This window comes from Notolabrus celidotus, chromosome 11, assembly GCF_009762535.1.
Source record: "Notolabrus celidotus isolate fNotCel1 chromosome 11, fNotCel1.pri, whole genome shotgun sequence".
Classification (NCBI taxonomy): domain Eukaryota; kingdom Metazoa; phylum Chordata; class Actinopteri; order Labriformes; family Labridae; genus Notolabrus; species Notolabrus celidotus.
In genome coordinates, this window is record NC_048282.1 from 34,610,667 (window position 1) to 34,637,521 (window position 26,855).

The 26,855-nt window shown below is 41.1% G+C and overlaps 1 protein-coding gene across 4 annotated transcripts in view; it reads right to left on the reverse strand.

Annotated features, from left to right (window-relative positions):
- Window positions 1-25,822, reverse strand: part of lima1a (LIM domain and actin binding 1a) — a 50,226-nt gene extending 24,404 nt beyond the window's left edge. For 2 of the 4 annotated variants that reach the window (XM_034694969.1, XM_034694966.1), the window contains exons 1-4: window positions 25,692-25,822; window positions 11,077-11,253; window positions 7,675-7,720; window positions 1,067-1,534 (exon numbers count right to left, since the gene is read on the reverse strand). In XM_034694969.1, coding sequence (XP_034550860.1) covers window positions 1,067-1,534; window positions 7,675-7,720; window positions 11,077-11,201 — 639 coding nt within the window. In that variant the 5' untranslated portion in view covers window positions 11,202-11,253; window positions 25,692-25,822. Of the gene's footprint in view, window positions 1-1,066; window positions 1,535-7,674; window positions 7,721-11,076; window positions 11,254-14,539; window positions 14,777-25,449; window positions 25,670-25,691 lie in introns of those variants that run through there. The other 2 variants (XM_034694967.1, XM_034694968.1) reach the window with 2 other exon arrangements.
- Window positions 25,823-26,855: the final 1,033 nt, after the last annotated feature.

The following is a 26,855-nucleotide window of genomic DNA, read 5'->3' on the forward strand; positions in this document are numbered from 1 at the left end:
CATGATCAAACTCATAAAAAAAAGGAACAACAAATCTTAAATCACTTCATTTGAAGGAATGTGATCCTGTCGCGACACGACAGTAGAGCTCCTTTCACACATGCTGAGGATGCCAGGAGAATTTCCCAACATTTTCCAGAAGGAAAACTTTGAGCAGAGTTTTCATGCCAGCCTCCGAGTAAGAGGGTGTTTCTGATTTATACTCTTTTCTGATCGCCATGTTTTCTACTGATGAGTTTGTGTTGTGTTAAGCTCTTTATAGTGATTGAGTCCCTATTACAGAAGACTCCTCCCCCTTAGCGCCGCTCGAGTGGCTGCTTGTTGCAGCAGCTCTCTTTTTTCATATCTGTTTAGTTCTCTTTGTATTTGGAGCCTGTCATGACTTTTAATGACTCATTTGTTGACCATAGACACCAAACTGGCTACGTTTGCAGTGGTGTGTTTACTCTTTTTGTTCCTGTGTGTGTCCAGAGATGCTAAACGATGCCAGGCCCGATGTTCCCTGTGAGCTGAGGAGAAGGAGGCAAGGATGACGTGCTGGGACTGAGGTGCAAGCTAAGAAAAGACGACATGGACCTGTCCTTCCACCCACCATTATGGGGAATGTAAGATCTATCTACAATAAGGGGGACGAGCTAACCCAGCACCAGAGGGAGTACTGGCAGAGTGGCATCATGCTAACAGAGCTAACACCGGACACGAACGCCACATTGGAAGGATTTCACCTGCTGTGGGCGGACAGGATACAGGAGAGCAGGACTGAGCTAACTGGGGAAGAAGGCCAGCTCAGTCCTGAACCCTGTGGAGGTGGTGGCTGACAGGAGAATTATGGCCAAGCTGTCGTCTCTGATGGACATTTTTTTTCTATATATATTCTTGTTGAAATTCTTGGACTGTACACCTTCTTGTTTGCTGCTGTAACTCCATGAATTTGAAATTAAATGAGAGAGCCAATATGTCCTCTACTTTTAGGTTCGGTATGAGAGACAACTCCAGAACTTAAATGCCCTGCAGTTCTCTTGAAAGCGTCAGGATGTCATGTGTGAAAGCATCTTAAGAGACTCACCTGGTCGGTCAGATTCTCGCCCTTCTCAAACATCATCTTCAGGCTGTTCAGAGGAATGCTGGGTTTCTCTGATTCGGGCACTTCGGCGGCCGCTCTCTCCTGCTCCTCCGCCTCTCTGCTGGGCTTCTCCTCCATGTCAGTCAGATCCTCGGGCGGGGCCGACTGTATGTGGTTGGAGCTGGTCTCAGAGGGAACCTGCGTCTCCAGCTCAGGAGTCTGGTCTTCAGCGTACGTGGTGGTGGTGGTGGTGGTTTTTAAGGTGTCTGACTTGTCCTGGATCTGTGGTGTGGGTGTGGGTCTGGATTTAAGGCCTGCTGACAGACTGGTGGAGGTCTGAGGGGCTGCAGGGCTGCAGGGTGAAGCTTTAGGTGGAGCTCTGATGCTTGGCTTCTGCTGCTGTTGCTCCCAACGTTTCTTTAAAACACTCAGGTTCCCGCTGCGCAGTGTAGAGGGCAGAGGCTCTGCAACCTGTGGAGAAGAAGAAATGATCATCAGTTATTTAACTCCAAACAATACGACATGAACATTCAGTAATCTGTAATCTGGGATTATCTGGCTGCTCTGAAGGACAATAGGCCTTCCTTCCCATCGTCACTGGTTCTACTCACAGTCATGACCCTTTGCTGCACGTCTTCCCCCGCTCTCTACTTCCTACATTTCCTGTCTCTCTTCAGCTGGCCGATCAATAAAGACAAAAACACACTCGTCCATCTCTCAACAATTACTCTCTTATGTTAACTCAAAGGTCTCTGACTGACTAGAAGTCCATGTACACTTTTCTAAAAAGCAGGAAGGAGGTTTAAAACACATAAAAACTGGTCTTTTGAAGTGGCACAATGTTTTACCACATTAGGGACATCTAACAAACCGTTAAGAAGAGCGAGCTAAAACATCACAAGACTCTTACAAACCCTGATGTTGATTGGTTTGTTTTTTCTTTACACATTTTTTAAGGAGTGCAAACTATAATCTATTATCAATGCCTGCAAAATCCCCCAAAATAAAGACATTTTTTTTTTTGGCATTATTGCACACTTAGTTTGAAAATGTCAAATATGCCACTTCATGCATGAAAAGGGGCGTGGCTTTGTATAAACACAAACTCTGATCTGGTGCACTTTTTAATTTATTTTAATGTTATTTATTTATAGATTTCTCCTCTTTATTGTTATTTATTATTATTTTAATCATTGTTTTAACACTGATTTATCTTAATTAATTAAAAAAATATTTATTTATCTGTTTATTTCTTGTGTTCATCTGATCTTGTTAACTCTACCTTATTTTTAACTTTTCTTTCCACTCTTATTTTATTAATTTTACTGTGTTGATTTTATTTATTTTTTTAAGTATTTTATTCATAATCATGATTTTTTTATAATTGTACCATTGCTGTTGTTTGCTGTCTCTCTGTTATTCTGTGAAGCACTTTGGGCATTTGCATGTTTTTATGTATGAAAGGTTCTTTATAAATAAAGTTGAGTTATTGTCACTTTTATAGTCTGTACTATTTTTATTTTTGTGTTTCTCGTGTTTGTTTTACAATATTCATTTCCCCTTGGCTGTCCTGTGAATGGAAGCTATCTAACTTTGTTTGGTTTTCTCTTTATATTTCTGTATTGTCTTTGTTGTATTTGATCTTTGTCTGAATGGAAAATTCAATAAATTCACCATGACAAAAAAAAAAAAAAAAAAAGTCAAAAATGTCCCACCCAAATTTAGCAAAATAAGTCTACCAAGTATTTTTTTTTTTTACATTCCCAATATATTTAGTTAACTCTTAAAAACTCTAATAAAATAATAAAATTCTTGATTTTTTTAAGGCTGGAAATGTATAAAGTTTGAACAAGACTTCAGGGATTATTAGAAATAGTTGCCATTTCAATATCTGTCGACTAAAACTGAAGATACAACAGATCCACTCGTCGTTGACAGCTTCTTCACATTCAAACAAACACATCCTGTTTTGTTTACATTTGTCACTGACACAATCAATAAAGAACTGATTATGAATTAGCTGAGTGTTAATGGCAGAAAAACTGTAATGAAACCTCCCAAAACTCATGAGATGACGTATTGAACACACCTTCACACAGAAGTTAAGCCGTCTATCATTTCCTGATGCTAACTTAATGGCTTCATCGACTCAGAGCCAAAGTTTACTTCACAGATCATACAGATTTAAGAAAGACTTCAGATTCATGAGGATTCAAACAAAGTCAGGAGGAGAGCAGGAAACACTAACAGTCCATCAGACAGTTTACATCTGATGACTCACTTTTTCTAAAGCTTTGTCAGAGAGGACTCCCACTGAGGGACGTGAGCTGCTCTCTAAATCTGGTTTTAGTTTGCTCAATGAATTCCATCAATGCTGGACTCACGCCATCCGATCCAACAACTGCTGAATGAAACTCAATAGACTCAAACTCTGATGCTAAATATAACATCTACACACACACACAGAGAAGTTAAATAACATGTCAGCGATCCAAATACTGTAACCTACATGAGGAGGAAAAAGGAGAGAAGGGGAAGAGAGAGAGAAATAAAGGAAAAGACAAAGAGCTGAGAGTGGCTCAGCATGCACGCCTGTAAACCTGGATCTACAGGAGACACAGCAGGGAGAGAGCGAGCTGGAAAAACTTCAGGACAAAGCTGCAAAAAGTAAGAGAGTTCAAAACCTGAAGAGCGGCTGGAGACCCGGCTGTCCAGTTGGCGGTGTGTGTGTGTGTGAGAGAGGAGGGTGTGTGTGTGTGTCTGCTGGCCGGCTGGAAACGCTACAAGCTGTCCCAGATGTGAAAGACTTGAGAAGTGATCAGATCAGCATGAAGTAACAAGCCCACCCCCTACAACACAGAGGGGAGGAAACAGAGGGGGGGGGGTGAGGGGGCGGGGAGGGAGAGAAAATCAGAAACAGAGACGGCCGGTCGGTGGGTCGGTCGGACTGTGAGGGAAAATATGTCCAGGAAATGAGAAAGAAGGTAAAAGCAGAGAGGGCTGGAGACTCCAACAGAGGATGACAGAGACTAACCCTGGATTAACAAAGACCACTGATAAGCCTGTTGACTGATATCACTCTCATGTTTCTCATGTTTCTCTTAGAGGCTCCCCCAAGTAAGACCTCCAACTCTCTCCACTGTCTCTTCCTCTGTTTGCTTTTTGTTCTCAAAATGATGCAGAGCACGTCCGCTAATATTTTATATGAGTTACAAGAAAGAAAACCTCCACAGAGTTCTTCCAAAAGTACAAATGAGAGCACAACATCATCTGCTGAGTTCACATGATTCTATAACAATGATTAAAAAGAGCAGTGTCCAAAAAGAATCCAGGATGCTCCACTACAATCAGATGGGTTCATTAATTTGCTCACCAGTACATTTCTTTGGTCTTTATGACCCCCAATTTACACAGGATACGCTGAAGAGAGACAGGAAAATGGGGGGAGTAGAGAGGGGGGAAGACATGCAGTATATAGTAGCGGTCAGGAGTCGAACCAGCAACCTATGCAACGAGGGATATAGCCTCTGTATGTGGGGCGCTTAGACCGCTAGGCCACCAGCGCCCCTAGAGTATTTTTTTTGATGGAGCCCACGCCCCGCACGCGTCAATCTGCACAGAAAAGAACAACCTGGACAGGAAGTCAGGCACGAGGATCGCATGCAACATCTGCCAATTTCAAAATTAAACACCATATATGGACTCCTGACCGTTTAAAGATCATATAGATCAGAAATACTCAGATTATGGTTGTAAGCTACAAACAGCCACATATCAGTGATCCAGGTCGACTACAACAGGATTTCAAGATAACTGTGTCAGAAGGTAACAGGACGACAAAAGGGAGCAGAATTATTCATATTAAACTCAGCTGCACGCCTCCTCACTCACTCCTGCTCCAGAGACCACATCACCCCAGTCCTTCAGAACCTCCATTGGCTTCCCATCACCTCAAGAATACAGTACAAGATCCTCCTCATCACCTATAAAGCCCTCCATCATCTAGCTCCCTCCTACCTCCCCGACCTTCTGCAGCCATACAATCCCTCCCGCAACCTCCGCTCCACCCATGCCAACCTCCTCACCTGTCTCACCAAACCCTCTCACTAAACCTGGGGGGGCAGGACCTTCTCTGTCGCTGCCCCCACCCTCTGGAACTCTCTCCCCCAACACCTCAGATTCTCTCCCTCACTCAATACATTAAAATCCGGACTGGCTTTTAACCTATAAATGTTGATTTTTGTTTGTTTTGTTTTTTTGCACCGTTTTCCTTTTGCCTTTCTATTGTACAATTTATTTTCCTGTAAAGTGTCTTGGAGAATCTTTTAAAGCACTTTTATAAATAAAATGTATTATTATTATTATTATTATCTAAACCTGCAAGATGGAAACTTTGTAGTTCTGCAGCATACTCAGTGATGATTAAAGCACAGAAGTAATGGAATACTCTCCAAATGATTCAACCACAGAAAGGCTCTGTAACCTGTTTGTATGTAGTTCTCTCTATACTGGACCCAGCTGATCCTTCCTGCTCTGAGCTAGCGCTACATTCCAAACGTGTGCACAGCCGTAACAGAACGCAGCGCATCCTGTGTAAATTGGGGGTTACCCTCATTAATCTTCCGTTTGACCTGATCTGCAAAGAGAGGCGTATGGAGTTTAGTGCCTGTAAGGCGAACATGTCATTCAAATTCTGCATTACAAACTTACACCGTTGGATTTGCAAGAGGATCAAGGTCCGAAGCACACTGTTATGACAAAGAAGTAAGCCCTAATTACATGCATACTGCAGGGAAAGTAGCTACTTTGTAAGAGCGGACTTTAGTATCAAGAAGAAATATGCGTTGAGTAGTGCAGAATCAGAGATTAAAGCCATGTTTGCAGCTTTAGGAGTCTGGCCTCTTTGCATGTAAGCGTTGCAGTTCTATGCATGTACTTAGCTGAGGTTTATCAGGTCAAATTCTGACCACATTTACGTGTCAAGTTCAGCGTTAGCATGCCTATATTTGGTGTTATACACTTCTGATAAACGCTGTGTGAAGTTGCATTGTCTCCATTTACACTTGCTGTCTCAAATGCATATTTAGATTCACACCTGCAGGCGGTTTCAGCTGTTGAAGCACGCCCTGTCCTGTACAGAGAGGCTAGAGTCCTCATCACAGCAGCCAAGAGTGCGACTCTAACCTTAGCTCTTTGTTGCATGCATCATCACCCACGCTCATCCCTTTAATGAGACGCAAAATGACCCAAAAACTAACAAAAACAAAAGCAGACAAATGTCGTGGTGACTGTTTCCCAAGTTCACAGCATCTGTGTTTAACGTGAGACATTGATACAAAGACATTCTCAACAGGAAGCTGTTGGGAAGGTCACCAGTTTGATGATTAGAAACCGAAGTCCCTGTATCTAACAGATAGATTCTGAGTTCACGGCGGCGCCAGAGGAAAAATCAATTCAAGGCTTAAGTAGTATGGATTTATCCTCTGAGGAGCATGAATGTCTGCACCATTTCAAGGAAATCCTTTCAATAGATGCTGTCTGTAATTCTAACATTACCATCTGCAGAACCATGCTGCTAACCTGGCTGAAATTGTAACGTGCAACATCACAAGAGATTGTCAAAGTTAGAATATCTGCATCAAAAGTAACAGTGAAGTAACCATGTTCATAAAAGAGGAACAAACATTTTCACTAAGAATGAAAGACAGTTTTAAAAGCACAAAGTCACAGAATCTGAGTAATCTTTAAAAGTTCTTCAAGTTTCAACTACAGAAAACCAAGAAATGCTTTTAAAGAAGATCAAACTGAGTAAAAAGAGAGAGAGCACCACACCTACCCGAGCCTGTCAAGAAGTGTTCTGAACCTGCACCCTCTGAACAGTCTGCTTTCTAACACTCCCTCCCACACAGATCAGGTGGGACAGAGGCATCCTGTTACCACTGCTGCTGCATGACAGCACAGGCTGATACGGCTCGCCTGCTTTTACTGCCGGGGTGTTTAGAAACAAGACTTGAGATGTCTCACTGAAGATTCATGTCTGTGATGAAAGAGTTTCAGCCTCAAATGGAAGCATGTGCATAAACAGTTGTGCTTGCAAGTATGAAAATACGCGTGCACCACGATGAGGTCATACTTGAGGTACTTTGAGTTTTCCCTGCTAGTACTGCCACTTTACCATTTCTGCAATTCAAGGTAAACTTTTCAGGAGATCTCTATTCAGCTTTCTTTGCTGTCACTCATAACTTAGTTGCAAGGTGTGTTTTTGGATCTCACCCTAACAGAGATCTTGCATCTACATGATCTTGTAGTCATTGATCTCTCCTTTTTTAGTCACAGAAGACAGCAGACACTGCAGGAAACAGCCGACAGCTTCAGATCAAACCACAGCTGAGAGATGTGTGAGTTTCCTTTTGTAAGAGGAAGTGTCGACAGTGCTCACAGTCTGTGACAGCAATCTCTGAATGCAGACTTTCCCCAGAGACTCAATCACAACTCTGCTCACAAGTTCAGAGCTTAACTAACATGCATCCACCTGAAAACTTTGAGATTAGAACTTTTAAATGCAGGATTTTAACATCATACTTCTTCATTGCATTAAATTAGACACCTACCCCTTTCTTCTTCTCTGCGTTGCCTTCCTCTGCTGCCATCTGGTACCTGAGGAAGAAGGAGAGAGGGATGAGTATTGAATTGATGAACATTCATTATCATCACAAACTGCTGGTCCCGTCTCATCCTGCTGCTCACACCCTGCAAATTAACATGACACTTTCCTGTTTTAAAAACAGATGATTTCATGTGTAGCTGTTAATCTGACTGGAAAATCTTCAGCCCACGCTGAGGCACGCAGAGGAGGGACCATTCTGTCCATTCTGTGCTTTTGACCACCTTTTCTTCTAACTCAAAGAAAGAACACAGACTCGGTCGTCTTTCACCTCCAACCACAGGCAGAGTTTCTTCACAGTGCGCTCTTGCAGACAACTTCAGCCTAACAAGGTCAAAACCTCAACCCACAAGAATAGTTTCATCATGACTGCAGCAGCAGACAGAAACAAGACTGACTAACAAAGAAACCATATGTTACATTTATCACATCTGATCTGTTGAGAGACATTTTAGCTCTCCAAATGAGTCACTCATTTAGACTCATGAAGACTTGTTTTTAATTCATCATGCAAGAAAGGTTGGTGACATGGTGAAGGATTAAAGGTGCTCCTTTGATACTCTGGGTAAACTGGGGTTAAAACTGCAACTTTTCATCAGAACTCTGCAATTTGTCTGGAGTTAAATGTCTTTATTTTACACGTTACAATCAAGCGGCAAACTCTGGTCTCAAACGATGAAGCCAATGAGGAAGTGCTATAAACTGCAATACATCTAGAATCCGCTTGAGGCTGGCTGCAGAAACACCGGAAACCACATAGATATGAATGGGAAAAAGACGATCTTTGCAGCATTAATAAACATGTTTACAGCCTGGTTCAAAAAACGTCTTGGCCCTACAACGCTAATCTCTCTAATGGCACACACTGTACGGGGGTGAATTTTTTTCTACCGTGACGGTTCAGAAGATATTAAGATTATGAGTTTTGCCCAAATAAGGACATGACTGACGTGACTCCCGGTCGGGAACACACAGCCATTGGCTAAGAGAGACTCACACTACGTCACACTCTGCCTAGTTGAGTTCCGCATTACCAATATGGCTGCTGCCGTCGATTTGCTTCAAAACAGCTCTCAGGAACAGATGGGTGACGTCACGGATACTACGTCCATATTTTATACAGTCTATGGTTACAATGTACAGTATTCACACTAATATAAGTCTTTTTTTTGGAATACATTCACAACTATCTTTTTTAAAGTTTTGTTTTACTATTGTAATTTTTTCAAATTATTGATATGTCATAATATTTGTATTTTAATAGTAATGGTACATGCACTATATGCAGAATTTGAAAAGCTCTATAAATAAAGATTATCATCATTAATTGTATTTATTTATGTATTATTACTATTACTAATAATTGTATTTATTCTTATTTCATTTATTATTATTATTATTATAACTACAGCACCAGGGGGATGAAAGATGGAGAGACACAGTGATAGACAAAGTGACAGTGAAGGTGTCAGAAAAGTAGGAGTTGTTCTTCCCCGACTGAGGCGGAGTCATGATGCTGAATTTAAGATAATGGTTATCAATGCAGCACAGACATTAAACTTTCAAGCAGCCAAGAAATATGGCGTCCCAGAGGGAAAGGTCTGAAGGTGGCGAGAACACAAAGACTGTCTTGAAATGTGTGTGTGTGTTAGTATGTCACTTTTTCTGTCATTTAAATGAGACGATCCAATTTTGCAAACTTGATTTTTATTCAAAAAAGTGTAAAAACAACAACCTTTCTTATTCTATTCAATGTTTTTGTTACTTATTTTTTCAAATAGTTTCATTTTTTAAAAAAGTCTGTTTCTGAAAATTAGCCTTTAAAAAGAAAGAGCATCACTTCATAATCAGGATCATGTTCTTGGCCTGACACTGTTTAAAAATATTTGTACATACTACTTGTTGCACAGTCTCTTGCAAGATGAATTAAGCACTTGATATTCCATATGTCAGAAATGGTATACTCTGTGTCACTGACCTTTGCACTCTAGTTTTGGAGTAATCTCCTTCTCTATTTACCAAAATGTTCCATCTTCTCACACCTGCAGAGCTTTTCCTACATTAACTTCTCAGTGCACACACATTTCTCCTTTGGGATGGTCTTTGCTTTCAACCTCCCATCAGTCTTCCTCACATTAAAAACAACAACCCCTTTCACAACCCTGAACACTGAGTGGATGGGATTTTTTCCTTTGTTGTGCTCATCGTAAATAACATCCCCTCTTGATCTTTCTGTGTTTTCCGTTCACTCCCACGCCCACATGTTGATGACTCCTCCTCTCTTTATGATGCAGATTTGATTTATAGTTATGATCAATGCTTGCGGTTTGACAAATGTGGAAAGTAATTTTTATTTTCCTCCTCTGTTGATTTGTGGGATGTAAACACATTTTGGGAACAGGGAAAATTCATTAAAGCTTCAGAGGAGAGTTTTACCTCTGAGTGAAATCTGGTGCCCCCTACTGGCCACCTCATATCTTTGAAATTTAGTCCTGAACATAGTTCTTTCAAGACATGCCACTCACTGTGGATATTTGCTGTGAAAAATGTAAACAAGGGCTGTTTAGGTATTGTAGTGTGCAGCAAAAAGCAGCAAAAATAACAATAGAATTATAACAAATCTTCCTCCTGTTGGTCTGGTTTACTTCAGTAGTCCATATAGAGACACCAGCATTCATTTCACATGTTTTTTCTGTAGCTAAAAACTCCTCATTGAAGCTTTAAGGCCTGAAAAATTTATTTTTGCATACTCGTTTTTCTAAATCCACCATTTGGAGTTCAATCTCCCACACTGAGATCAAAACATTTGAACTATGCTTCGAAATATGTTGCAAAAAATGCAATTTGAAGTTGGGAATGTTTTCTGTTGTGCGTATAAAAATTCAACGACTGCAAAAATTGAACAACTGCATGTACATGAAGGAAAATAAGTTAACTGTGCATGTGAAGAGGCCATGTGGAGCAGGACTAACTCCTAGTGGTCACACAGAGGAAGTGCAGTGAGGAGTAATCCTGAACACCTCTTTCTCTGTGCACAGGAGTAATTTGAGATGCCACTCTACAGTGAATTCACCTCTTTTACTTTGAACCAGACATGACCTGAGAAGAACTGGAGGAACTGGTCTGCTTCTGATGCTGTGATAGTCACATCTTCATAGAAAAAGAGGAAACTGAGTCAGCTGAGTGATGAGAAAGTGCTGCAAGGACGACCCATGACCTCAATGCTGATCAGCAGGGGAGGCAGCAGGGTGAGGTGACAGATGAAATAATCTGCTGAGTGGCTTCTTGTGAATTATTGAACTCCTGGAGGAAGCTGGAGAGTAGAAGGAGGAGGAGAGGTTAGACCCACTTGGAGAAGCGCTCAGCGATGGCGTTGTGTTTCCCCCGGGAGGAGACGATGGACAGCTCCTTGGCGGTGACCCTCAGAGACTGGGACGCCCAGGGTCTGCGGCTGAACGGTGCGACGGAGGCCATGTTTGCTGCACGTCCAAGCTATCAATCTTTGTTTTCAGCACACGTCGTAACTCTGAGGAGGGAAGAAACAAAAAACAAGGAGCAGGTTGAGCCAAAGGAAAACAAAACAAAGGCAAATGAGCACAGTGCTGGAAGCTGTTGACTTTAGCTGCAGCAGCTCTGCAGCTCTCAAACTGTGGAGAGAAGAAACACCCTTTATGTGTCTAAATTATTTCTTTGCACGGCTTAAAACACTTCTTACGTTCTGCTTTTCTTTACATGTGCACAGTTAAACATGAGCTTTAGTTCTCATGGCTTTTACAAAAGTGCAGAACCTCGCCCAGGAATCAATACATGCTGCCACATCACACATTTGACTGTCACTGCTGCAGCACGGAGCAGCCTTCATGTCTGAGTCAGAAAGTCAATAGAGCGAATCACACAGCCATTGACCATCTGTTCCCTGTGTGACTCTGCTCTCACTGAGCCTCCGGGGCGACTACACGCTGCAGACAAGACAGCTGATACTCTGCTTCATCACAAAAGCCCTCTTGTAGTGTACACAAACACTTTCACAACACTCACACGTCGCTACCTGCTCGCCTCTTCTGCAACTTTTTAGCTCCCAGGCAGAGCGACAAGCAGACACACGCAGCAGCAGCAGAAGAAGAAGAAGAAGCAGCATCGTCAGAGTACAACTAATAACTGTCATCTGTGAGTTATACACGCTCCGGGGGAGTTGGACAATGAGGATGATGAGCGGGCCGGTGACGGAGCAGCCTGCGGGGTCTCCACGTCACTCAGCAGGTGGACTATTGTGAGAGGTTGGCAAGTTAGGGAGCGGATCGTTAAATGTTCAAACACTGAGTCCTTTGTGTTTCACTTCACAGACATTTAAAGGTTTGTTCAAATGACTGCAAAGGAATATATATCACCCAAGATGTGAAGTAGTAATATAAAGTGAATGGAGATAAAACTTGGTATGACAAGACCATTCCCTTACTTCTCCTGATAATAGACTGACATGTTGGCCTATGAAGTATTAGAAGGTAGAGAACAACTCCATATCAGACCCTTTATATCAAAACATGACATGTTGTACAACTTATAGACAAGAAAATAAACAAATGCTTCCATTAGAGAAGCCTCACTACTACTACTGTTATCATTTTCACAATCTGGAGGATTAAGGCTGACTCTCTTTCTTCTCTGAAATCAATATTTTAGATGATTTGGTCATCAGCTAATAACTGTTTTCATTTGTATTTTTGTCATCCAGTTTCCAAAAGTAGTAAAATGCCTGTGACAATTCCACAGAGTCAAAGGTGACGTCTTTATGTGTCCTTTTTTGTTGAAACAGCAGGCCGAAGTCTCTTCAAATTAAAGCTCCAGTGAGTAATTTTTAGTTGGTGATAAGGGCCTGTGTCCACTAACTCTGTTTTTTGTTCAAATGCAGCTCAGCGTCCTCAGAGTCAGCAGTTTTTGTCACTGGGCTAGTTTAACTTTTGATATGCTGCTGCGCTGGTCAGTGTCACTTCTTGATCATCGACCAATCAGAATGAAGAAGGATGGAAACTAGCTGCACTCATTTTTTGGGAGGTACAGTTTTCAGGTCTGGAGCTGCTGCAACATGATTTCTTTTTCACCATCTTTTTTAAAATGTCCTTGAGTGAAAAGATAAGTACTTTTAAAAGTGACTCAACAGTTAATACTAAGGGAAGCAAAAGTATTCTGGGATGACGGTCTAAACCTGGGAAAGGTAAGACCTCTGAGAAGTGAGTAGTGCTCTGAAATTGAGGTCATGGGTCCTGGAAGTGAAAAAAAAAAAGCACTTTCTCACCCTGCTTCTAAAATGGACAGAAAATGATACTGATGCTTCTATAAGACCAAATAAAAAAACAACAGATCATCAGCGACAAGACTGACAACACCTTGGAGGTATTTCTAACGCCTTTACGCTGCCATCAAGCATCAGATGAGCCGGCAAAACAACTGGTCACTCAAGGTGAGTGATATATTTGACAGTTAAAAGTAAGCAAGATTGTGGCGCTGGTGGCCTAGAGGTCTAAGCGCCCCACGTATAGAGGCCATAGTCCTCATCGCAGAGGTCGCCGGCTTGACTCCCGGCCGGTCGACCATCTACTGCATGTCTTCTCCCACCCTCTACTCCCCACATTTTCTGTCTCTCTTCAGCTGTCCTGCCAATAAAAGGCCCAAAAATATAACTTAAAAAAAAGGCAGAAAGATGAGATTTTTCTGTTCTAAAAAAAAAAAAACAATATCAGGAAAAGTCCACAGGGGGCGCCAAAACTGACAATTAGAGAGTTCCTTAAGGGATGTTATTGGCCTAGCGGTTTAAGCGTCAGCCCCATATACAGAGGCTATAGTCCTCGTCACAGCGGTCGCAAGATCAACTCCTGGCCTCGGCCATTTGCTGTATGTCTTCCCCCGCTCTCTGCCCCCCAAATTTCCCGTCTCTCTTCAGTTTTCCTATCCATTAAAAAAGGCAAAGATGCCCAAAAATACAACTTTAAAAAAATATATAATAATAAGATGACATTTTTCATGAAAATAAAACATTACATACACATGAGATCAGCAAAATGTATAAATCGTACCACTTTGTCCACAGGGGGCGCCAAAATCGACGCAATCGAAACATTTCTCACAGGAGCTTTGAGGACTAAAGAAGCCTTTAAAATGATCTCATGTAAGAAGACAAGAGCATCAAACGTGACATTTCTACTTGAAAATGATACATTAATTATTACATGCTGTCAAATGTTGCCTAATGAACCCAACTTTAGTTTATTAACAGTCATACAAATAAAGACTGACTGAAGACGGACTTAAATTTGGAGTTTGGACGTTTGGTTAGTCCTCAATCTGAAGCGCAAGAAAGAGAAGAGACGGACGCACTAAACCCTCACACTGAAGAAGCAGAGGATGAATATATGGCTCAATTATCTGACAAATGGTTTCAGCTGTAACATCCAGGTCCTCTTAGACAAAACCTTCTCCTCCCACCAGGTAAACACACAAATGAAGGATGATAGTGTCTACCTGAGCCAGTTCAGGTCCCAGAGTTTAGATTACAAACAAAGCAGCATGTAAAAGTGATGCTGACAATGCAAAAAAAAGGAGCTCTGAAGTTCATTTGGCAAAGAAATGTCCCGGACAAACAATGACCAGCCTTCCTGGAGGTGACTGATGATTATTTAAGTGTTTGTAGTTTTAAAAAGAAGAGGAATAAACATAGATGCATTTCAAGCTTCAGACACACACCAGTTAAAGAAGCTGAAGTTCTCAAAGTTGCATTTTTCCCACGACTTTGTTTAAACAGAGAAGACATTCCCTACCTGAGATCAATCAGCTGTTGTACTCCCACAAGGCGTGTTTCTGTCAGAAGTCCACTACTTGTATATTCCCTTCTCCTTTTACTCCTCAGCTGCTTCCACCGGTGCTTTTGAGTAGAGAAAAGGAAGTAGGAGGAGTCCCACTACTCCCATTTAACTCCTCTCAGCCAATAATACAGCAGTGCACACTTCCACCTGGCAGGTACGAGCTCTCTCTCCTCCTCTGTCCAATCAGCCGCTCTGTTGGGGTTCAGTGTCAGCGCAGAGTAACATGGAGGAATGTGAGACGAGCAGCCTGAGGGCCCGGCGTTGAGCAACATGGCAGACAAGCAGCATGGAGGGGGGAGGAGGAGGAGGAGGAGGAGGAGGGGAGGGCTGAGGAGAGGGGGGAGGGGGAAAATCCCACACTGGATTCCTGGAAGCTGAGCAAAACTACCGACTGCCTACTTTTTCACGAGGTCAAGACTTTAGAGGATGTGACTCATGCACAACCCTGCCAAGCAGAAGAAGAGGGGGGTGAAAAGAGATAATTGGGAGTTTTTCAAAAGATTAAAAGATCGCTCGGGAGACAAAGAGAAACCTACACTGTGGGAAAAAACGGATCAAAAGGTTAAGTTCACGGTTTTTCTGAAGTCTGCAGGTCTTAAAGGAGAAGTCAGGTGCTCATATGAACACTTCTGTTCTGATCCTACTCTTCACGCTGGATGTCTTAAACCATAACCAATAAGCATCAGCTGTTCAATAGAATCACAGACATCATTCCTCATTCTTCATGTTAGACTACTCAGATTTGTTTCAGCTAGGGCTGGTTGATAATTCGATAACAATAATTAGTCAATAATTTGATATTTTTAAACCTGTAATTACTCCCCCCAATCACTGGAAAGTAGGGATGCACCGATCCCACTTTTTAGGTCCCGATACCGATATCGATACCTGGGCTTTGGTATCTGCTGATAATGATACTAGCCGATCCAATCCTGGTATTGATTTAACAATCTCTATTCCTTAATGTGAGGATGGAATCAAGTTTTGGCAACTTCAGGCTTTTCTGACTTTGTAAACCAAAATAAAATGAACATTTTTAAAAACTGACAGTATCATTATTCAAGATATTATAAATGTGTACCAGCAGTTAATGAGTCAGTTAATCTTCATAACCAACAGATATTACAATTCAACTTTAAAGGTGACATATCACGCTTTTTTCATCAATATATATTGGTCTAAGAGGTCCCCAAAACATGTCTTTAAAGTTTATGCTCAAAAAAACACTTTGAAATCAGATTTTGGTCTGCCTGAAAAACCCTCTTCTTCAGTCCTCCTCAGAACACTCTGTTTTCTCTCTGACCACGCCCCCTCAGGAAGTGGATGTGCCTCGGCTCTCCAGCACGTTGATCTAATGTTTACATGTTGGCTGAATATATACGGCTGCTAAGAGATCACGTTACTTCAACCCTCTGAATCTGATCCAGAATCTGACCCTGACTGAGAGGCACCTGCAGCAGGACCTTTCTGAACCATTGGTCACAGATTTAGTGTTTCTTGTTGTTTTATTTATCAGTATGTTGACGTGTGTCTTGGTACACAGCTACGAACATGTAGCTATGTGGCTATGCTAACTAGCGCTAGCACTTATCCATGATAAATAAAAATCATCCACTACATCTTCAAATCTGCAGACGTGGGGAGTAAAACCGACGTCTACCAGAAAGGCAGCAGGACCTTTCTGAACCATTGGTCACAGATTTAGTGTTTCTTGTTGTTTTATTTGTCAGTATGTCGACGTGTGTCTTGGTACACAGCTAGAGCTACAGCTATGAACATGTAGCTATGTGGCTATGCTAACTAGCGCTAGCACTTATCCATGATAAATAAAAATCATCCACTAGATCTTCAAATCTGCAGACGTGGGGAGTAAAACCAACCTTTGTGTTTATTAAAACAGCCTACAACTAGCATGTCTCCCTCCTAAGCTCCTTGTTAGCACACATTTGTGCAGGTAATGAAAAACGGAGGAGGGGTTCAGTATTATTTTATACAGTCTATGGGCTGAACAAGCTCCGAGCTCTGACTTCCTGTTACAGACCGGATATTGTTGTTACGTAACAAAAACACTGAAGTCTGAAACGGCTCGTTTCACACACATTTACAGAAAGGTGGAGAAATCAGAACAGGGGCAGAATGGATTCTTTTCATTCTCGGGGGGTTTGTAGCAGGGACACATATTTCAGGTAGAGAACCATTAAAAAGTCGATTTTGCATGATATGTCAACTTTAAACCTCAGCAGTGGATAAGTGGAATTAAATATTCTGTATAAAAAAACAGCTTCAAATGAGAATATAAAAAATATGTCAACGTAGTGTTTCCATAGAGTGTTTCCCACAGAAGTGCAGTGTACCTGTGGCTGGGATTAAAATCACTGAATACATTATTACTCTACCCAGCTTTGCCCTTACTGTTTCCCTTCTCCACATCTGATATTGTGACAATATTAATCAGCAGCACATTTTATAAAGACGCTGATGACGTAGGAGACACACATGGCTGTTGTAAACACAGAAAGCATAGAACTGAGATGAATAGATCTGCCATATGGATCGGCACTATATATCGGCCCTTTGTCACCGATATCCAATTAGTTTTTTGAGTCCGATATCCAATACCAGGATCGGATCGGGGCATCCCTGCTGGAAAGGGAGGGGGAGAATGATCTGAGGAAAACAAGAATCTACAAACTAAAACTTCACAAAAATCCCATTTTACACAAAAGACCTGCTTCCTGTTAGCACCGTCAGAAATGATGGATTCAAGAAGTTTATCGGAGAACTAAATCCCCGATACAAGCTAACAAACTGTCTTCAACTTTCACTCAGGAGCAAAAATCAGAATTTGAATTTGAGTTAGAAAGTGATTTGATATTTATCGGGATAATTATCAATAAACAGATATGAAACGTGGTTTCAGCTACACAAGGATTTAAAACTGTGACTCCATCGTGTATTCTCTCTCGTAGTTTCATGTGTTCACGTCTGTGCAGGGAGAAATTTTCACCCAGCTTTAAACATTATATCAGTCAGGTTTAAAACCTAGACTGTACGAAACTTTGACTCAGTCTCTCAGCGATGTCACCGATTAGATTCAAGGTGTTTATGGCTTCATAACGCTGAAGGTGACTCAAACTAACCTCCTGCTTTTGTAGAAACCTGCAAGGACATGAAGTGTAGGCCTGGGAAACGGCTACAACCAATCACCTGCAAGTCAAATCAGCTGACGCATAAATCTAAGCCTTTATATATTCAAAACTGATAGTTTTTGTGGGCTTGGAAATTTAAGTTTCTATGAAAAACAAAGAAAGCAACAAGACCAAAACTACTTTTTCGTTTAAACTTCTGCTGTTAATGTAAATCTGCATTTTAAAGCTCCTGTAAGGAATTGTTTTGCCTGTTACTGAAACTAACCCTGAAGACTTTTTATAACCAAAAGAAGCAAACAAGACCATCAGGGACAAGACTCGTTATTTCTAAAGAGTTACTGTTGATGCCTTAAATGGCTGCAGGAGGGCAGGCGTCAAATGTGAGGATTAAAAGAAGAGCGCTAAAGAAACTAAGGATGGGCATTTTATGCAAACATGACTGGATAGTCAGTGGGAGCTGTGAGCGATTATAAGGATGCAAGGTGCCACACCTGGCACTGTGTTATTTAAAGGCGGTTAGCAAACAGCTTCCAAAAAGGGACTACAGCCACCATTCATTTATTATATTCATCTGATCTTTTTATCTTTAACTAATTTCTAATTTTGCTTTCTATCCTTACTTATTTTATTGTATTGATTTATTTATTTTATTATTTTACCATCTCTGTTGTTTTCTGTCTCTCTGTTCTGTTGTGAAGCACTTTGGGTTGCATGCTTGTGTGTGTAAAAGGTGCTATATAAATAAAGTTGAGTTGTAAGATAAGACTACACAGGACAGGATCAGCCTAAAGAGGAGACGTATGGTTTTGTCCACAGGGGGCGCCAAAACCAACACAACCCAAAAGTTCCCCACTGGAGCTTTAATATGGGCTCTAACTGGGTTTCCCTGCAGCCTCAAGTGGACACAATGAGGAGCTGCATTTTTTAACTCTTCTTAGTCTCTTAATATCTGGCTGCAGACTCTTCTTGTTGTGTGTTGGGTGGTGGGGGCTGCTCGGGTCCGTATCAGTGTTGTCACTACCTGGAGCTTGCATGTACGGAGCCTTAGTCCGTTGAATGTGGCACTGTATGGGTTGGGTTGTTAAATTGGAGTTTTCTGCTAGTGGATATGATGGGCAGTGCTCTGGGATGCTCAGGGGGCTGCTCTGGGACGCCAGAGTTAATTGCCATGAGTCTAATTAAAGGAAACATCAGTGAAGGAAGGAGCCCACTTGATAACCCCAGTGAAGTGATGGTTCTCTCTTCCCATGCATCCATCTCTTTCAGATTCAGTTGGAGAGAACCTCATCCACGTCCTGTTCGAGGTACCCAGCAATGCCCTAGACAGGCTCCAATATGTGCAGAACTCAGCTGCTATTCTCACGCATACTAAGCCCTGGCAGCACATCACCCCCACTCTCATTCACCTCCACTGGCTTCCTGTTTAGTACCGCATCTCCTATAAACCCCTCCTCCTCACTTACAAATCCCTGCATGCCCTTGCCCCTCAATACCTGGCTAACCTCCTCCACCAACACACTCCATCCCGGAACCTACAGTCTTCGGACCTGGGTCTCCTTTCCATCCCCTGGACTAAGCTGCAGACCTTTGGGGACAGAGCCTTCAGTGTGGCAGCCCCTACTCTCCGACATCTGCAGCGTCCCAACCCTAGACAGTTTTAAAAAAGCAGTCAAAACACATCTTTTCCTCAAGGCCTTTCCCCATTAGATAGTGTTTTCCCCACCTACCCCCCAGACCCCCTACCTGACCCTGTGAAGCAACCTTGGGCTTCTTGAATGTCGCTATATAAATCCCAGTTATTATTATAATAATCTCAGGCTTTCGAGGACATGAGGAGCCATGGGGTAAGCTACAAAACTTACCAGTAAAGTAGTAATCTAATACTTTCTTTCAAGTACCTTGTGTTTAACTCAAAAGCAAAACTATTTTCATAACTAACAAAGAACTGTTTGTGGTTTTTCCAGTCTGAATACGGCAGAACTGAGGATTGAATGGAGAAATTGAAACAAAAACCAAACAAGTGAAGACAAGTCACTCAAAAAGTACCTTCTGTTTTTGTCCCCCATCACTTACAATGAAGCACGTCAGAGGTCTTTCATAACGATAGCATCAAGACAAACCTGTTTCAGTTTTCATACGAGAACCTGACTTCAGTTTGAGGACACAGGAAAGTCTAAACTCTTCCTTTACCATTAATTGCCTGAAATCCTAACTTTAGTAGTGAACTTCATAGCTCATTAAAACGCTAAAAAAAGTACTGTTATTCAACTTTACGTGGCTGTGCTTCTTCGTAACATGTTGCCTTAACTATCTTAATAATAAGAAGGTATCGGGACACAAGTTTAACCTCACTTTCAACACATACATGTCATGTGTTGATGCTACAATCCTTTCAGCCCCAAACTTTTGCTGCATTTCATTCCCTTCTCTCTCTGCTCCCCATAATTCCTCTCTCAGACAACTTAAGTCACCAAAATTGATTCAAAATATCAAGAAATATGTTAAACACTGTTTTCCTTTGTCTTAAATCAGACCCACAAGGTCATTATAATCAACAAAGGGACACAAGATGTGGCATTTTCACAGAGAAGAAGCATCAAGGCTGCTTTACACTGACCAAGCTGCATCCAGATTTTCTCCTCCTTACTTAATGACTTGACTTTGTGTTAATAAAACATCAGAAGACCTTTAGTCCCAAGTGTTTCCTCAATAACTCTCTTCTCTTGTCAGACTAAAAGACCAAATATATTTAACTTCTTAACAAACTGGGAAACAATCAACATTTGGGAACACAGGATTCACATTCAGCAAAAAAAGATCCCAAATGTTTGCAGATTATCGTTAACTTTGTGCACAGCTGTCACACATCATCCCAAAACAAACTTGTATTCTGAGTGCAGCATTAAGGTCCTCTGGGATGATAAAACCTCAGCTCTGTGGTGGCCGGAGAGACTTTCAGCTCCATCAGTGTCACGTTAACAGCGAGTCAGTCTAATCCCAAACACATGACGGCTGAGGAGAGGGGCCAGCTTGATCTCATCTCTTCACTCAGAAGCCTGAGAACTTCACGGGGAAAGCTCGAGGGAAAGTTGTCTTGGCGGTCTGTGTTTTGGGTGTGCAGCGAGGTGGAGATGGATTCAACAGTGAGGATTCATAATAAATACATATTCTATGAGATTAGAGTCGAAGCTCCTCTTTTTAGCATCGGTACTGGGAGGTTTAGATTATTTTCTGTCTTAAATGTGCGTACAACTGAAATAAAAAACACACAGATCAGTTGATCTAAAGAGAATTAACTGACAGCTGTTCTAATAATCAATAGTTCACATCTTTTTCAAGCCAAACAATCATAAATGTAAGGATTAATGCTAACCTTTGTGTTCATGTTAAGTCCCTCACACATCGTCACCCTCACTAGTCGTCACCAGAACTACTAGACAGGTCAACAAATGATCATTTTTATTCTTGCAGGACTTAAAAGTAGGTCATATGTTGTGTCAAAGCTGCAGCTCTGGTTAATGTATACTCTCATAATCGCAGTGCGGTGCAGTTTGTCAGTGTTTTGATCTTGAAAATGGAGATAAAGTTTGCTGTGTCTGGTCAAACTGGAATATAACTACTCGACCAGAGCGATGCATAATCAGCTGTACGCATGTGGACGTGAACCTGCAAGGAGGACTGAAGGCTGGTGGTGCTAGCTCTGCTATCCTTAGCTACACTCTGTAAACAACTTTGACATCATTTACCTGCAGACTCTGTAATATTGTTTTTAATTGTGTTAAATAAACTGTGCTGAATTTAGACTGTTGTCTGATTGCTTCCTTAACTTTGAACTAGTTAGGGCAAGAGCACGCTGCGCAGTGGCGTTGACGTCCTTTAGGGACCCTAAAGATTTTTATTCTCTCTTTCTTATCCGAAATAAATCCTTCATTTAAACTCACTGAACTTTGCACAATTTTTAATCCAAAGTGCAAAATGTATGACTTCATTGGTTTCACACGATTACCTGCTCCATTGTGCCCCCTAATGCTCTAAAAGTGAAGCTTATGTCAAGAACTAAATAAAAGTCTATTATGGTTATGTTCTAAAGGCAAAATTCCACCAGATCCGTGTCCGGTCTGTCTCCGGTCCATCACAGCACTAGATCTGAAAGGTTTCTATTCTAGTCTATGTGTTAACTTCCACTGGATCCGCTCCGTTGCTGTCTCTGATCCAGCAGGTCGGAGCCTTCCGGATCAGATACACAAGACTTCTATTCTTGCAGGATGCCGGAGCACGACGCATCAACCTCAACAGATCGTATTTCACTTAACTACAACAACAAACCAAAGTCCTGATGAGCGGAGCCAGGCCTGGAGTCAGCAGGTCAGAGGTTTTCAGAGGACCAGAAAGACAACATGGATGAGGAGAGGAGGAGGAGGAGAATCCTTGATTCAGTGATTACCAAGGGAAAACCTCGGTCACATGACTCCAGCTGTCCGGCGCTCCAGCTCCGCGAGACGAGAGAGCTCGGACACAGACCACAGCGGATCGAAGACGGACCGGACACAGATCTGGTGGAAGTCCCACGTAACAGTGACGATTAAAGCTTCATTCGGTCATCTAAAACAAGTATCATGAACTTAAAAGTAGTAGCTTTAAAGTACATTTAAAGAACCTGTGGTGAAAGTGGATCATATTTCGAGATGCAGAGATGTAACCCACATTTCATTTTACAGAATACATAAAAATAAAAGGAGAACTGAAATATGGTGGAGTGAATGTTTAGAGTACCATAAATTATAAATACTCAAATGGAGTGCCTCAGAAGTGCAATAATGTTCAATATGTTAGTCATTTAAATATATTTATTCACATACAACCAGGTAGGTGCATCTATAAACAAGGACTAACTGGACCCAGCACCTGTATAAGAAGCTCCGTAGGTAAAGGCTTGACAATGAGCTAATCAGACATTCTCACAAATGTGATAAAGCGAGCAGACGCACTCATCAGGCTCGTCTCAGGTATGACATCAACGGCAGGGATCAGCATTTGTATTGTGACTCAGTGTCGTTACGAAAGAGAAATAATCCAACAAACCAAACATGGAGAAATCACAAGTTTAGACAAAGAGTATGTGAAAACGCTCCGAGCAGATTCCTCTCATGATTAGTCCATGTTGTGATATCTACAGCCTTGGAGTTCACAATGCATGTTTACAGGTCGCACAAAGTTTAAATAAACTGTTGTGTAATATCTTCTGTGGCTCCAGACGAGCTGTCTCAAGTCTGAGGAGTTGAACCTCTGGTGATGACATCAGGAGAGTCACACAGGAGATAACAGTGGGCACATTTAGGGAAGGGAGGGATGTAGTGACTCGGCAGCTTTAAGTCTAGAAAATAAAGTCAAAAGAGAGCCGACTGTGCGACGATCAGCGCTGTGAGTGTTTACGCCAAATGAGAAAGTGTGTTTGACTTTCTCCTGGCCAGGAAAAACTCACACGTTATCATGTTTCCTGTCCATCGTCCCGGGGGCAACAACACAAGCAAGCTTCTCACTAATGGAATCACATTTGTTTGTGTTCTGTTCCCTCAAAAATAAGCAGTGAAATACTTTCCAGTCAAAAGTCAGGGGGAGATATTACTGAAGAGAGTGTGTACAGTACACGATAGAGGGTGTTAACCAACCAATCCTGTGCTTCTTGACACAGAAGACAGCTTTAACAAGACGGTATGATGTTTTTAAAGTGTAAGAATTCGTACATTTAAAAAGGTAGGGTTGGTAGTCATGGAAAACTAGCATGAATTTGAATGTAGCATTTCCTCCGGACTCCGTCTAACCCCTCCCCCCCTCCCCTCGGAGGTCCTCCAAAATGACGCCCCCGTTCACATGCACGAGCGCCGCTGATACGAGACCATATGATGGTGACTGACTCAAAACCGGTCCTCAGGTTTGTGTTTTGCACTACGTCAACTCATGGCTCACTCAGCAGTAAGAAAACACCAAAACATTCTCATAGTGAAAGTTAAAAACAAACATGAAATGTACGCTTTGCAGGAGGCGAGCAGAACGGCAGGATGGGATTTGATTGGTTTCATAATTTGGCTCCTCATGGCAGGGATTGGTTGGTGTCTTCCCAGGTTTACTCCGGCTGTAGATAGAGGCTTTTTGTCGCTCTCTTTTAAGAACAAATTATGTATTGATCGCCATCAGGGCCAAAAAGATCATTTTAACCACTAGAACAAAAAGTGGATCTAAATCTGACGACCAACCCCAGCTTTAAGTTAGATTTTATTTTGACATCAAAATGGAAAGACTTACGATAAGTGTGAATAATCGGCATTGAAAGAAGCTGACAGATGGCAAAACACCATGAATGTTGAGGGGTAGGATTAGATAAGTTTTAACTTCTTCCTACTCCTTTTCGCACATGTAAAGTAAATTGTTTCACTGCTTGCTAATATTGATTTTGTTTCTTTTGTAAAACTGTTTCCTTTTTTTCTTCTTGTATGTTTGTATAACTCTCTTTTCTACTTATATGCTTTTTTTTGTATTTTTACTTTTACATGTTCAAAATAAAGTTATCAAAATCAATGTTTGCACCAAATTCACCAAAAATCAATCATTATGAAGAGGAAATTATCTAACCACATGGGGGCGCTAGAGGCAAAATAGATAACATGATTAATCCCTCACTCAACTTGATGATAAAAGGGCAGAAAATGAATTATTGTTATTCTAAGGAGGACTGGACTGGATGGACTTCAGACTCTGATGAGACTAAGGAGTGAAACCATAAAGGTGGCAGTAAATGCAACTGAATGGATGCAAGCTGCTGGAAAACACCAACGAAGAAGAAGAATTAACTTGATGACAATCCACCCAATCAAAAGTCATTAAGTTTAGTCCACGCTTCAACTTTAGACAGGGTTCCCAGGCATCCTGGAAAAACTGGAAACAGTTGACCAGTTGACCAGTTTTCCAGGACTGGAAAACACCTGGAAAATGGGAGAAAAAGTCAAATGTCCTGGAAAATCACAGAATGTCCTGGAAAAATTTCCAACATGACTGTGTGTGACCTGACAAGGTTAAAAAAAATACATCCCCATTTAACATTTGTGGTCATTTTTGTCATTCAGATCTATTTAGGTCAATTTATGCACTGATCCTCTGATTATTATTATCATTTATTAATTTCAGTAAGGCAGCTTCCAGATTCCTTCGCTGGCTCTTTTGTTTTTTACTTAGCTCATTTTGAGAAAAGAGAAAGCTGAGATGAGAGTTGGCCATCATTGTTACTTGGTTGCACTAATAAAGTGCTTTACATCTGTGTTTGCATTGTTCTATAATTAATTTGCCATCATTTTTAAGCATGTAAGAGATGATTTCATGGATAGCCATAGACTGCATGTCTTCAATGTAGACTTCCACTGAGAGGAACATATTAGACTATTTAGGAACTAAATTAGGAACTAAATTTAGACGGTCATACCAGCTTGATCATCACTGAAAATGTCCTTGAAATGTCCTGGAAAATGATCTCTGTAAAAGAGTGGGAACCCTGTTTAGACCTACACAGGAGAAGTTGGCACGAGACTTCCCAGGTCTCCCAGGTATGAAGCTCCTTTATGTCATGATGTAGGTTGGATGCTGTATTCTTGGTTGTACAGGTAAACTACACACCTGCTGTACACTCATCATTAGTATCAGATAAACAAACATATTACCACTTACTTTGACATGACTGATGTTAATCTCCATAGAAGGCCTCAGTGCTTCATTAGCAGTGAGCAAACATTTGTGCAGACAGGTGGTCTCACCTGTCTGACACAGGTACTGACACAGGTACAGCTCAGGTGAACTCTGACTCACTCTCTTGTCTCGACAGGTAAACGCTGATTTATGATAAAACCTTGTTAACACTCTGTTCCTGCAGGTACTGCCTCAGCTGTGTGTCATAATGAAGGATTACTCACCTGAGCAGCCGCAGGCAGTGTGTCACTCTCTCAGGCAGGTACCGCTGGGCTCACAGGAGGCGGAGTGATACAGCAATTAACGCTGATTTATCAACTGGTGATGTCATCGTGATAGTGGGACGGTATCCTTCCGCCGGGGGACCATTTGTGAGCGCATTAATATCAATCAATCAAGCTTTATTTATATAGAACCTTTCAGACAAACTAAATGCAGTTAAAAGTGCTTTACAGAGACTGAAAAACAAGAAAGAAGCAGAAATAAAAATAATGGTAAGACTTATTAAAAACCATAAATAGATTTTAAAATAGAGACTAAAATAAAATAGAGACTAATGCACACTGACAGCAATACAATACATAAAATAAAATGTGTAATTAAAATAAGTTAAAGCGTCCAATTAATATTATATTAATTTTATTTACTGAGAGGTTGGTACTAAAATAATGGAACTGTTATAAATTAAATTAAATGATACAGATTAAATATCAATGATAAAGAGTTAATGTGAAGTTTGGGAGAGTGGAACTAGTTGAAAAAATTTTAGGGTTTAAAATAAATTGAATAAAACTATATATTAAAGCAAGACAAATCAATGTAAGACATCTCTTTAATCACATCTAATTTTATTTTATTTTTTATTTTTTATTTTTTTATTACACAAAATTATAATACAGCAACACAACTCTGACTGGACAAGGTCTAAACAAACAAACATCTAATTGTATTAATATCTAAGGCTTCTAAGATCCCTAATTTGCTTATTAAAGGATCTATGTAGAACTCATAAACAACTGGAACATAACAATGGATCAAACTCACTTATATACTTTCATTGCATGCATTACAGAGAAATGATATCAACATATTCACACATTTTCAACTTGTTCTAAGTTCCTCTGCTGCTTCATCACTCTGTCTGGTGTCCTGTGTCCACGCTGTCACTTCTGTGAGATGTTTATGCAGCTTAGAAAAAAGTAGCACAAACCACAGTTTCATTTATAGAAATTTCAGACACTCACATGATTTATATAGAGTAATGATTTAGTCCAGCAGGGGGCGACGTGTCAATGGACTTAAAACTTTAAGATGTTTTATTGTGTAATGTTATCTTTGTGCCTCAAGATGGCAGAAAACAACAACATTTGTAGGACAGACCTTCATGC